General features: G+C 31.1%; 1 protein-coding gene across 3 annotated transcripts; it reads left to right on the forward strand.

Moving 5' to 3' along the window:
- Positions 1-4,390: 4,390 nt before the first annotated feature.
- Positions 4,391-12,364, forward strand: LOC133668486 (probable LRR receptor-like serine/threonine-protein kinase At1g07650). 3 transcript variants are annotated; one of them, XM_062088362.1, is made up of 24 exons: positions 4,391-4,548; positions 4,868-5,027; positions 5,739-5,810; positions 5,907-5,975; positions 6,051-6,122; positions 6,224-6,295; positions 6,381-6,452; positions 6,576-6,647; positions 6,729-6,800; positions 6,887-6,958; positions 7,055-7,126; positions 7,265-7,336; positions 7,586-7,651; positions 8,287-8,343; positions 8,455-8,490; positions 8,598-8,632; positions 9,178-9,554; positions 9,632-9,827; positions 9,925-10,065; positions 10,371-10,489; positions 10,599-10,809; positions 10,941-11,181; positions 11,664-11,814; positions 11,902-12,364. In XM_062088362.1, the coding sequence occupies exons 1-24, from the start codon at positions 4,425-4,427 to the stop codon at positions 12,277-12,279; spliced, it is 3,009 nt and encodes a 1,002-aa protein (XP_061944346.1). In that variant the 5' UTR covers positions 4,391-4,424; the 3' UTR covers positions 12,280-12,364. The 3 variants fall into 3 exon arrangements, with proteins under 3 accessions (XP_061944346.1, XP_061944347.1, XP_061944348.1); XM_062088363.1 differs by lacking the exon at positions 7,586-7,651; XM_062088364.1 differs by lacking the exon at positions 6,051-6,122.
- The last annotated feature ends 2,260 nt before the right edge of the window (positions 12,365-14,624 follow it).

Consider the following 14,624-nt stretch of genomic DNA (forward strand, 5'->3'; position numbering starts at 1 on the left):
AATTTTTAAGATTTATCACAGTAGAAAAAATAATAATTAAAAGAATATGAATCAAATTTTGTAGGTAAAAAAAAAAACTGAAGGAGAATGAAATCCTAAAAAAATCAATTTTAAAAATCATCTCAAATAAAATAAATAGCAATCAAAAGAACAACGATCAAATTTGATAAATAAATAAAATTTAAAGGAAAATCAAATTAAATGGTTGCTTTGAAAATTAAAAAAAAAAATGAAAAAAAAGATGAATGAGCCAATCCAAAGATCCGTTGGCCATACACTTTGCCTAGGGATGTAGAGGCTATCGAGATGACTCAAGTGCCTCCCTAGAAGACATTGTTTGATTGTCAAACACAATATGTGCAATTCACATGTGAATCACTTTGTATTATTAATATTAATATTTGTTAGATGACTAAATTACTTTAAAATTAACTTGATTATGAAAAAAATAATAAAAATACAAAAAAATCCATGAATATCAGTTAAATAATTTTTGCTTAAAATGATATATTTTTAATTAAGAATAGGAAAACATAGATTTATAAGTATATATTTTATTTTTTTTGTTATTTTTAATATTTATACATTAAAATTATAAAAAAAACAAAAAATATATTTTTTAAGAAAAATATATTTTTAAAAAGTATATAAAAAGATTACACTTCCAAACAGATCTTTTAGTTTTTATTTATTTAATTTTTTTTTTGTTAATGGTTATCATGAATTTAGATCGAAGGAGGATATGTTGTCCTGGCATGAGCACTGAATTATTGATGAGAAATTTATAAGCACCAGTCGTCGACAAAAAAATCATTAGCTTCAACTTTAACTGTACACGTGTTGGTAAATGATATCATGTCTGCTATTGGATATTCCTGCGGTATTTGGATTTATTTTCGACATATGATCATGGTGGAAGGCATTAAATTTAGACCTAATAATATTTCTCATATTAAAAATGTTTGTTGGGTTTTATCTAGTAGTTTTAATCTTAGATTGAGGTTATTTTTTAACAAAATAATATAATTTTAACAACCGAATATTACCTATTTTTTAATTTTATTATCCTATTTTTTTCTTGATTAAATTAATAAAATTAAACACAAAATAGTAATAAAAATTTCTATTCTAATAGAGTTTTATTTCACAAAATATATTAAAAAATAATATAAATTCATTAATTAGATTTTGCATAACACTTAAGTAGTTTTCATGATTATTTGACAATTTACAATTATCATTGATGATTAATGCATCGAATTGGCACCTATTTCTCATTAAGTTTTTGCTACTAACTTTAACGTTGATTATGGCCAAAAGATTAATTTAGAGTTAATTATAATTAATTTAGTGTGGAGGACTGGAAAACCAACACACGGAATCTCATAGAGCCACCCAAGAGAGACTATTCTTTATGATATTTCATGTTGAGAGATTATTCAATACAATTGGATTAATAAATATATTTTATAAGGATATTTTAAAAATAAAAAATAAAAAATATTATGTCTGAAAATATAGCATCTTTTCTCTGTATCTTTTATTTTAAAAATATAAAATTCATTGATTTTGGATGCATTGAATCTAGATGCAGAGCCACACCCAATACTTTTAAATCCGGTTCCGCAGAGACTTGGTTCTGGTTGCTGTCCTTATATTTATCATTATATTACAATACTTTAAAAATATAAAAAAAAATTAATTTAAATTAAAAAAAATTAAAAAATTTTAATTTTTTTAAAATATTTTTAAAACATAGAAATAAACATGCTTTAAATTTAATCCAATCTAAAAATAACAAAAAATTATCATCACTCAACTTTTATACAATATAAAAAAAAATCAAATTAATTTATTTGCTTTTTACAATATAAAAAAAATCAATAAGAGAAAATAAAAAAATTTAAAGAGGAAAAAAAATAAAATTAAAAATATCTTAAAAAAATTAAAGATGAAACAAATTAGTTGTCAGTATACTGGGTGCTGCTCTGTTATGCGCTATTCATGATGCTATTGTAGAAAATACTTTAGTTAGAGATAGTGATAATGTAAATACATTCCTTGCTTTTAACCTAACTCAAACATTTTTACATTAGAAAAAAAATTGTTATTAACCTGTTGTGGAGCACAGGTCAATATGCTAACTGATATATTATTACGTAATGATTATTTTTTAAAAATATATTGAGATAATATATATTTTTTTTTAAAATTGATTTTTTATATCATCACATCAAAATAATACAAAAATATAAATAATATATTAACTTGAATTAAATAAAAAAATTCAAAAATTCAAAATTTTTTTAAAGTATTTAATTTTAAAAGACAAAAACAATCATGTTTTAATAAGAAAATTCAACTCAACTTCAAACCAAAAAAAATATCATTACCTAATTTTTATACAGTAATATAAATTTATTTTCTTTATCCTATAACAAAAAAAATCTAAAAAAATAAATAAAATTAAAAATATCTAACAGCCTAATAAAATTCAATAATATGAGGTCGGCTGCCCAACAACACGTAATACCTAATAGTGGTGTGCCTGGCTGAAAGCATATAAGACAAGGTAAGAAAGACCCCACATCATCCTGAAAGGTCAAACTATAATGATGCATAAAGCTCTATCCAGGCAGCCTACTAACTCTTAAAGTGATTGCAGACAAAGGAAGATGGCTACTGCACTCTCTGATATTTTGAGAGTCACGTCTAGCTTACTTATGCTTATGCTACTAATGTTTTGCATGGGAGCATTTAACCTGGAGGCCCAAGTTGGGAGCCTTGCTCCTGATGAAGGTGTGTGTATATATATATAATTTGGTTCAGATGGGCAGATTCTTTAATGTTTAGAGGAAGACATACACTTGTGATGCCTTCTTCTAGCAGGAGTTTTTTTATCTGCAAAGAGCGTGTTTGGCAGTGTGGTTGCGGGTGTTTTTCAAATAACTTTTCGTGCTAAAATACATGCCAATGATATTTTTTCATTTTTTAAAAATTATTTTTGACATCAGCACATCAAAACGATCCAAAACATACTAATCATATTAAATTTTAGCAAAAAAAAAAAATTTAAATTTTTTAAGAATGCAGCCATAGCCGCGTTCCCAAACGAGCCCAAAATCCTCGCTACACCATACTCCTCGATAATGCAGTCATCACTCATTTAAAAAGAAAAGAAAAAGGGGGTATTTGTAACAATAATAAATAATACATTTTAAAATACTTTTTATTTAAAAATATATTAAAATAATATTTTTTATTTATTAAAAATTTAAAACAATTTGATGTAAATTAGATTGTCCATGGAGTTCTTAAAATCGCAGCAAAGAGCTAGAACAGTCAAGCATTAGATTCATGTAAATTCTTTGATCCCAAACGGTCACATGAGTTATGTCAACTATAGTTGTCGTGATCTAGGATATGAAAAGAAAAGAAAAAGTTTGGATTAATAAATATATTTTAAAAATAGCGTAATTATAACAACTCTCGCAATATAAAAAATACATTCAAATTTCTATTTTATTTTTTACATTGATATTAGAGCTAGATTCAATATAAAAAATACATACAAATTTTTATTTTATTTTTTTACATTGATATTAGAGCTAATATTTTGGTCAAATATTATGGAGGACTAGAAAACCAACATGTGCTAAATTTTCATCTAAGCATATTAAAAGCATAAGAAAACACACAGAATCTCATAGAGCCACCCAGGAATCCAACTTCGAAATGATATTCTTTAAGATATTTCATTTTGAGAAATTATTCAATGCAATTGGATTAATAAATATATTTTAATAATAAGAAATAAAAAATATCGTTTCTGAAAATATGTTATTTTTTCTTTGTATTTTCTATTTTAAAAATATAAAAATTCATTGGAAAATTATTATATTAGAGACAAATTTATTTTTATGTGGCTATTTTTTTTAACTAAATATATTTTTAGTTTTATTGTTATTGTTCCTATTATCATTAGATAATAATTAAATATTATCTAATAAAAAACGTTGATATACCATTTTTTAAGAAACAACGAGTGGGGCTCGAATATGAGATCTTTATATACAATGAGTCTCTTTGATGGTTTTGTGGATTCAAAGAATTACATGTGAACGTAAAATTCTTCTTTCTTATAGTCGGATACTTCCTCTCCAATTTCCCAATGATATTTATTATTATTTTTGGACCTACCAATCTTCCCGTTGACTAAGAGATAAAATGCAAGGGCACAAGTGGTCTAGTACAGACAAAGGTATACTTGAAGAAGTGTGGGCTTATATATATATATATATATATATATATATAAGACAACTTAAGAAAGACCCCACATCATCCTGAAAGGTCAACTATAATGATGCATAAAGCTCTCTCCAGGCAGCCTACTAACTCTTAAAGTGGATTGCAGACTAAGGAAGATGGCTACTGCACTCTCTGATATATTGAGAGTCACGTCTAGCTTACTTATGCTTATGCTACTAATGTTTTGCATGGCAGCAATTAACTTGGAGGCCCAAGTTGGGAGCCTTGCTCCTGATGAAGGTACATATATATATTTTTAATTTGGTTCAGATGGGCAGATTCTTAATGTTTAGAGGAAGACATACACTTGTAATGCCTTCTTCTAGCAGGAGTTTTTTTATCTGCAAAATCCTCACTGCATCATATATACTCGTCGATAATGCAGTCATCAAACTTGATTGTATTGCCGGATTCTGTAACCATGTTAGTAATGGCATCATGCAGTGATTTTCTTACAGAATTCTGTGTTTTTTGCAAACATTTCTTGGCAAGGCATTGTAGAAGCCACCAACTAATCATCCCAGAATTAGAAGTTGAGATTTAATTTTGATTTATGCAGTGGAAGCTCTACTTGAAGTAGCAACACAACTGGGCAAAAAAGGCTGGAATCGCAATATGAAACTGTGCAATGATACAATTTTACCTCCAAAGCCAGATGATGACAATAAAGTTGTTTGCAACTGCTCATTTCCTGGGGGTTTGTGCCGCGTTATTGCCATGTATATCTCTTCACTTACCACTCCATGCTTTTATTTTCAATTTTAATTTGAGGTCTGAAGGATTCTGATGGGGCCAGTTCAGGGAATGGAGGAATAGTTGTGGTGTATAAAGTCTCTTCAGAAACCCCATTCGATAGTTGAATTTTATATCAAGAAATTCGGATAAATTCATTAGCAGTAAAATTATCTAAAAACAAGTATGATAAGGATCTCAAGGAAAACTTAATCATGCTGAAAATGTCGTGAATAGCAAAGAAAGGATCTCCAGCAAAGAAAATTGAGCAATTGTCAGAAGTTTAGGCTTAAGAGTTTGAAGAAAAGGTGAGTTTGTCGGAAAATAATATAAACCTTATTTTAGAATCTCATTTAATAGTTTAAATTTTTGAGCTAAAATGATTATTTAACGTAATAACATAGTCTTATTGATCAAGTAATGATGAGTTCGAATCTTATCACTTTTATTATTTTATTTGATAAAAATTAAGCATAAAGTTGTATGAATCTCAAATCTCGAGGCTTTCATTTTAGATGTGTGTTAGAGAACGGTATAAATTTTTTAGTATAAGTCAAAAATTTGTTTTTCTATTCCAATGGCTGTTGTAGTTATGTCTTGTATTCTTGACATATGATTGTTGATTTGCAATGGTTGAAAGTTTTGAATTCTTACCTTGTATTGAGGAATTGATGGGTCCATGTGTTCTTGCAATGCAGATATCTGAAAAGGCAAGATCTTGATGGCAGTCTCCCAAAAGCTATCGAGAAACTACCACAACTTAAACATCTGTAAGCAGTGCTTCAAATTACTACATTTCTACAGATTGAGTACCGTGAATTTGCATCGTATGATTCGATTTTATTAGAACTCTATCTGCTCTGCAGAGATCTCTGGGCCAACTACCTGAGTGGCAATATACCATCTGAATGGGCTAATACCAAGCTGGAAATATTGTAAGAAAATACTGCTTTCATGTTTTCTAGCCAAGGAATTGCTTACTCATAATTAATAGATTGTATAAACAACAGGTCTATCGGCGTGAATAACTTGACAGGAAAAATTCCTAGCTCTCTGGGAAGGATTACCACACTTAGATCCTTGTATGCATTTTTCTACTAGTCAATTTCTTGTCTTTTTTATTTTATTTAAATCTGTTCAATTGTCTAGTCAGGAGTAATCCTGAGAGATGGCATTTATGCAGGAACGTTCAGAACAATATGTTTTCTGGAACTGTTCCCCCTGAGCTTGGAGGCTTGGTTAACCTGGAGAATCTGTCAGTTCATTCAAGCTTTTGTATTAGAAATTAAGTCCTAACTGATTATTGAATGCTAAGTGTTTTTCTCCTTTTGTGATTGCAGAACTCTCAGTGCCAATTATCTCACTGGAGAGTTACCCCAGGCTCTCACTAATCTTACCGGATTGAAGGAACTGTAGGTTCTCATTTCACATGGTTATTGTGTATCATACTCATTAGTTGCAGCATTTGATATTACAGATGCATGTCTTTACTCTCAAAGTTTCTTGATTCTGTGTTTTCCGTTCGGCGAAAGCAGAAGGCTTAGCAGCAATAACTTCACTGGAGGAATACCTGATTTTATTCAGAGCTGGAAACAACTTGATATATTGTACGTGCTAGTTTCTACCACAAGCTCCGAATCTCATCACTGAAGCAGAACCCTAATCCCCCTTTAATTTTGTATTAACAGAGAGATCCAAGCTGGTGGTTTCACTGGACCCATTCCTTCAAGCGTATCTCTCTTGACTAATCTAACTGATCTGTAAGATATTTGTTTTAAATTTATGGTCTCAGTTACAACTTTAATCCTGAACATCTCACATTTATATGTCGGCTAATATTGAGCAGAAAAATAAGTAACTTACTTGGAGATGGTTCAGAGTTTCCCAACCTAGAATCTATAGCAGGCATTAAGTATCTGTGAGTTATTCTTGCAGCTGATACTCTCATACCAGGATCAATTTAATTTACAACACAGTATATATTTAGCTCACATGAAATTAATGTATATTGCAGGATGTTGAGCAACTGCAACTTGTCAGGAAATTTTCCTATATATTTGACCAGAATGGCACAGCTGAAAATTTTGTAATTTACTCTATCCCTTGTATATCATCCATTCTGTCAATCATCTACATGAGCTACATTATTATTTGTAAATAACTTTCAAAATGCATTATGAACCATGGTCTTTACCCTCTTTTTCCCTCTTCTTTTCGAAAACAGGGATCTCAGTTTCAACAGATTAAATGGTTCACTTCCAACAAATTATGATGGCCTAAAAAGCTTGGAGAAAATGTAAGTATACTATATTATATTACCTTCTGAAAATGTAACTATACTATATCTTGTGGAAAGAATGGAACAAAATTAATTTTTTTTAATAAAAATGTTGACCAGAGCTGACCCGATAGCTCAATCTTTTTCAAGTTATTCTCATGGTAGAGTACAGCAATTATGATGATAAACTTGTCCTCTAGACAGTCTTTTACAATGATAGCCTTGGACAAATGTTCAACCAAATGACAATTTTTACTTTCTGCATAGGTATCTTACAAGGAACATGCTTACAGGGCCCATCCCAGATTGGATCGAGAAAAGAGATACTCGCTAGTATGTTAGTTTTTTCTTAATTTCTGTATATAAATTATGATTTTTGAGATTTTTGTTTGTGATATATTTTCTTTTTACTCAATTAGAATTATTGAATATTTTATCCATTAACTCTCCCCTGAAAGACAGAAATGATCAACTTCAGTTCGCCTTTATCGGAACAATGTCAACCCAAAAACTTAATCATCAACTTCAGGTTTCCCTTATCCTATAACAGATGCGTGTCTGTAGGTTTAATAATATGTCCTAGTCTTTGAAGAGCTATACTGATGAGAAGTTTCCAGATAGTTTTCAGTACAGCGTGCATGAATGATCAAACTATCTCCAAGGTTTCATTTAGTTATTGTCCTAGAAAAGAAAGGACAAATACAGTAGGGACAAAAATGTGTTTTGTTACAGTAACGAAGATGAAGATATAAAAATAAATTTGTATAGTTTTGGATTGAATTTTTATCTGTTAAAATCAGAAAAGACGTGAGGTGAGGACATGTTCTTTATATCCCAACTGTCTTCATCTCCTGTCTATTCATCTCTTCTGCATTGAGATAGCAACCAAAAGCTAACATGTGCATGCAATTTTCTAAACAAATCAGAAATACTGGCTGAATGTTTAAGGAAGCTATCTTTGTGTGCAGCGAAATCGATCTTTCTTACAACAATTTTACTTCGGAAGCAAAATGTAGAGAAACACTGTAAGATTGATTTCATTTTCCTTGCCTTGCCTTTGATTTTGAAAGTCTGCTTCTTTTCACATCACCGTTCACTTCATAACCTACAAAACTTAACTCTTCCTGTCTTGCCAGAAATCTGTTCAAAAGTACTTGGGGAGGGAACTATTCGTAAGCTTCTACTTTGATAAATATCTAAAACATAGATCATTTTATTTTCTTCTTCTCTGTCATTTCTTTTAAATAAGCTGATGATTCTATCTGGCCAATCTTTCCAGGAAACCTGTTGAGTGCCTGAGTGCTTGTTCTGAAGGTACTCTTAAATTTGTAAAGCTATCCGCTTTTACATTTCACCTGGAAGTAGACAGAAAAATGATGCAGGAACAACCTGTCAGCCTAGACTATATATTTATTTCTATTTTCGTTGGATCATAGCATCTCAGTCATAAACTCAATGGTCCTTTTGCGTGTGGCTACCCCATCATGCATCCGACCATCCCAAGAGGAAGATGATGCTCTGCATCATCCTCCTCTGGAAAGAAATCGAATCTAAGACCTTCAACTGGTGTAGGAATAAACAACCAGTTGATCCCAAAAGCCTAGACAAATGTTAACGGACAAACTTATTCCTATTTTCACTATATAATAAATATAAAGGTCCTATTATGTGGGCATTTACATCGTGGGTCCCACCACGATTTCCACTCTAGGAGGAAAAGGATGCTCCTGCATCACAAAATCTTAATTGTTTCTGTTCTGTTTGCTCCGATTTAGCGTACGGTCTGATCCTAACATTTCTTGTGTTATAATTTGTTTAATCATATCGGTGGCCATGACCATTTTTATTTCTATGAATAGAGCGATATTCAGTGCACATAAATTGTGGGGGACCAGAAGCCACCATTGGAAACACCATCTACGAAGCAGATAATGAGCCAGGAGGTGCAGCAAAATATGCGTCCAAAAGAGAGGATTGGCAAACAAGTACCACAGGACATATCTGGGATGTTCCTGCTTCCTTGGATAACTACATAGCACAAAACAAGTCCATGCTCAGAATGGACAACTCTGTATTGTACACAAATGCACGCCTCACTCCTTTGTCTCTCACATACCACGTTCCCTGTCTGGTAAATGGGAATTACAAAATCAAGCTGCACTTTGCAGAGATAGTAATCAGGGATAACAGATCCTACTACAGTCTAGGAAGACGGATATTTGATGTTTATATTCAGGTATCTATTAATTAAAAGATCATAGATTCATTCCTTATGCAATAGGTGACAGTTTAATTGAAGAATTGTTCTCGCAGGACATTGTTGTGCTGAAGGATTTTGATATAGTGAAGGCAGTGGGAGGGGTGGATAAGGTATACATTTATAATTATACAGCACCTGTAACCAATGGAGCTTTAGAGATCCGCCTTCATTGGGCCGGGAAAGGAACAACAATGTCTCCCAAAAAAGGAATATATGGTCCTCTAATATCAGCCATTGATGTGGAATCTGGTAGGTTGACATATAATGGAATGACATAGTAATGAAGGAATAATTAGTACTGTGATCTGACAATACTTGCTCTTGCTGCAATTCTATTTCTGCCTAGACTTCAAGCCACCTGTTAAAGGCAGGAGGAAGAGATTCATTGTCGCTGGAGCTGTGGTTTTGCCATTATTCCTCATTCTCATACTTCTATCCACTCTTTGGTGGAAAGGTTATTTGGGAGGAAGGAAATCGAGGGATCGAGGTACAGTTGATACATTTATTTGATTTTGCGAATTCTAGTGAGGAATCCAGCCACTAAAATAACACGGCAATAAGCAATTTTCTGCATCTTATTTGCTGTATGTCTATCCATGAATGTATATATTTGTCAAAGAATTATCTCAATCCAAAGGTTTAAACTGCTTGGCGAAGCTAAAGGAATGGTTTTATATTACTCTCTAGCAATGGTTTACTTGTAGGACTGCAAAAACCATCTGTGTTCTTCCTTTGATGAATCATTCATGCAGAACAACTAACATATACATATCCTCTTTGTTCCTTGGGTAGAACTTGTTGGGTTAGATCTTCTTACTGGTATCTTCACCTTCAGACAAATCAAAGCCGCAACGAATGACTTTGATCCAGCAAACAAACTTGGAGAAGGTGGTTTTGGCTGCGTCTACAAAGTATAGTACAGATTTTTGTTTTCGTCTAGCTATTTATCCACTATATTATTTATTTTCTCTTATCAAATCAGCAACTTATTTTCTTTGTCTAAAATTATTCTCATTGCAGGGAGTACTATCAGATGGCACTCAGATTGCGGTTAAGCAGCTTTCGGCGAAATCAAAACAGGGGAATCGCGAGTTTGTGAACGAAATAGGCATGATTTCTGCTTTGCAACACCCAAATCTTGTTAGATTGTATGGATGTTGCATTGAGGGGAAGCAATTGTTGCTGGTATATGAATACATGGAAAACAATAGCCTTGCGCATGTTTTGTTCGGTAGGCCTCTGATCACTTCCCCATAGTATCTTATATAAAGTAATGAGAAAGAAAACAAGTTCTTTGAATGGCATATAGATAGAATTAGTGAAGAAGAAACTGATGGGTTGGGTTATGCATGATGATTACAGGGACAAAGGAAATCAAGGCAACGAAGCTAGACTGGCGTACAAGGCAGAGGATATGTGTAAGTATAGCGAAAGGTCTGGTTTTCCTGCATGAGGAGTCGACACTCAAAATTGTTCATAGAGACATAAAAGGTACCAATATCCTTCTTGACAAGGACATGAACGCCAAGATATCTGATTTTGGAATGGCCAAGCTTGATGACGAGGACAACACCCACATCGACACCAGAGTTGCTGGAACAATGTGAGTTTCTGATATTAACACATGAAAAATCCTGAAAAGAAGACATTAACAAACTGTAAGGAAAACACACAAGTATTGTCATTTATCTAAGATAGCTTTTAGTCTTAAACAGTATGATGCTGTAACTGGGCTCAAGTGCCGATGGAAGGGGTTAGCTTAAAAATATGTGGTGGGCAGGCATCTAGGGTTCAAATCACACACCGCAGGGTTCTCATGGATCAGGGTTTCCCCATCTATGGCTGTGTTCCTCTAAGACTAACCCTTGGAGAGGTTTTAGTGAATATGCATTATATGGTTACTAGATAGGGTAAGTTATGCCCTATCTAGTAACCATATAATGGTAAACGAATATACTATTCACATTATCATCCAGGGTTCGAAATCCTATCAAAAACAAAAACAAACTATAGACATTTAGCATTTTTTACATGTTTTAGAGAGGCAAACTAGTAAAATGTCTCTGAGTTATTCTTTCTGTGCAGGGGATACATGGCACCGGAATATGCATTATATGGTTACTTAACTTACAAGGCAGATGTATACAGCTTTGGTGTTGTAGCGTTGGAAATTGTTTCTGGGATGAACAACGTCAAATTTAGGAGGGATGAAAATTTTGTATGCCTTCTAGATAGGGTAAGTTATGCCCATTTAGTCTCTTAATTGTCTGTTCATGTTTACTCTTAGTCAGATATATATCTAATTTTTTTTTGGTTATTTCAGGCTCTATATTTACAAAAAAATGGGGACATAATGGAGATGGTTGATCCAAGATTGGGGTCTGAATTCAACAAGAAAGAAGTGGTTAGAATGATCAATGTAGCCCTGCTATGCACAAATCAGTCTCCAGCACTTAGACCTACAATGTCTACAGTAGTGAGCATGCTTGAAGGAAAAACTGATGTCGAGGAACTAGTCATGGTTCCAAGCACATTGGGTGATCCATCAGGGTATGCTACGGCCTTACATAACAAGTTCGCTCAATCTTCTGTCAATGGAAGTTTAAGTGAAACTCAGTCCCTCGTGAAGTCATCAGAGGGACCGTGGACTGCTTCTTCCTCTTCATCAGCCCAGGATCTTTATCCAATTAGTAAAAGCTGATGCCACGAACCACAAATTTTTTATCATGAAAAATCATGAATAAGAAACAGATTAAAACTAAACAGTCACAAAAGTAATTTTTATAGTTAGTGTTTATATCCTACAGTGAATCGTTACTGTATATATCCTACAGTGAATGGAGTGATTATATGTAATATTGACTTTATTTATGCAAAAATATATATTTTTATTTATAATAATAATTATTTAAGTTTGATTAATAAATCTAGAGTAAATATAAAATTTTGAAACATAAATATTTTGTAAATGAAATTATAAAGTAGTTATAATTATGAGTATTTATAGTTATTGCATTAAAACATTGTTTTTAAATATTTATAGTCAGAGTTGTAAGACTGATATATATTATGTTATTTTTTTATATAAAATAAATAATAATTATAATAAAAAAAACATGTTACTGAAATGCTAAGTTAAACCGGAGTTGGATTCCTTATTTATTATGAGAGTATTTAAGAGTATGATAGTGGTTGCGGTTCAAAATATTTTTCGCTTGGAAATGTATCAAAATAATATTTTTTATTTTTTAAAAATTATTTTTGGCATTAGTGTATCAAAAAAATCTAAAAATATAAAAAAATTAAATTTTTAAAAAACACGATTTCTATCGCATTCCTAACCACCGCTTCCATCTATCATGGAACAATTGTTCCCATTGAAAATCAATCCAATTCGGTGATAAGTCTCCACATAAAATCATTCATAAGAAGCCTTAATTATATTTTATACTTCTACCCTAATCTCAGAACCTTTACAGTTTATAGACTCAAGAAAAATCCTTTACCTGTGGGGAAGTCTATCCAACACATTTCCATTATTGCAAACCTTTACATCTTTTGCCAGATAGGAAGCTATTTTCAGTATTTCTGATTCTGATCCTTGAACGTTCATTTTACACAATTGAATCATTTTTAACTTAAATTAGAATCCAATTACATATTTTTTTAGGAGGGAGGGTAATTGAAAGGCAAAGGATTAAAGTGAAAAAAATAGGTAAAATAGATAATGTCTTTTAAATTGGTTTGTGAAGTTCATTTTAGTCTCATGTCTTTTTTTATCTATTAGGTAACTGGTTTATCTAATTGTCAAAAATTCAATTTTGATACGAAACTTCATTTTTTTAATTTTTTTTCCAGTTCATTTTGGGTGAAGGGGAGAGAGGGGATCGTTGGATTCCAACGTAGAGAAAGAGAGTTGTTGATGGAGATGATTTTAAGCACTAAAATATAATATTTTTGTGTCAAATAGTTTCGTATAATAAGAAAAGTTAAGATTATGTGTTGTTTTACTTTGAAAACATCTACAAAAATAAATATAAGATCGAGAAGAATTTTGATTTTGGGTTGATTTCGAGTTTTAGGGCTCTTTTTTGCATTTTTGGAGGCCATAGATTGGTTTAACAAGGGTTCATAGGATGTTTTCCTAAGTGTTTTGAGTAAAAAAATGTTTTTTCTCTCCAAATAATTAGAACAGATGACAAGTTGTCTGCCCTTATTAACTTAAGAAAAATGATTAAAGGCCCCCGCATGTGAGCTTGACCATGCAGGTCCGCACGCTTGTCCTTTCTTGTCTTGACCTCATTCTTTTTTTTTTAATTAATACCTCTTTTTTATGTTATTTTTTTAAAATAATTTTTAAATTTATGTATTAATTAATAGTACTTCTCAATGATTTGTTGGGGCTTATTTAACCTTTTTTAAATAGCGATAATGTTTTTTTATTATATTGAGTGTGTTTAATTTTTTAAAAGGTTATTATAATGCATCTATTATATATATATATATATATTATAAAGATTATATATTTATTTTTTATAATATTTTTAATATGTGCAGCCCTGCATAATATTTTCCATAAATTTTATATGTGTGTCGATTTCTATTAAAAATTAATTTTAATAAACAAATTCATTAAACACAATTAGGTAAATAACCCATGTTGAGATATTAAATATCTTGATCTATATTTATTTCTCAATTTTTCAATTATGTTTTTATTTATCATTAATGAATTATTTATTTATTTATTTATTTACATAATAATTCATGATTTATTTAATTTAATGCGTGCATAAATTTTTTGATTTACATCTATGATTTTTTTAATATAAAAAAACACGTTGAAAAATACTACAAGTTTATTTTTTTTTTTATCATGTATTGATGTTTTCAATTTGATCCTTATTCTTATGATTTTTTATTTTTTTTTCCTTAACCTCTTTGTAAACTTTTTATTATTTTTAATTTTCCCCTTTAATCCAATTTGATAGTGTATTTGTTTTTTCATTTTGGTCCTTATTCTTTTGATTAATTTTTTTTATTTGT

The sequence above is a fragment of the Populus nigra genome, chromosome 11 (genome assembly GCF_951802175.1).
Source record: "Populus nigra chromosome 11, ddPopNigr1.1, whole genome shotgun sequence".
NCBI classification, from domain to species: domain Eukaryota; kingdom Viridiplantae; phylum Streptophyta; class Magnoliopsida; order Malpighiales; family Salicaceae; genus Populus; species Populus nigra.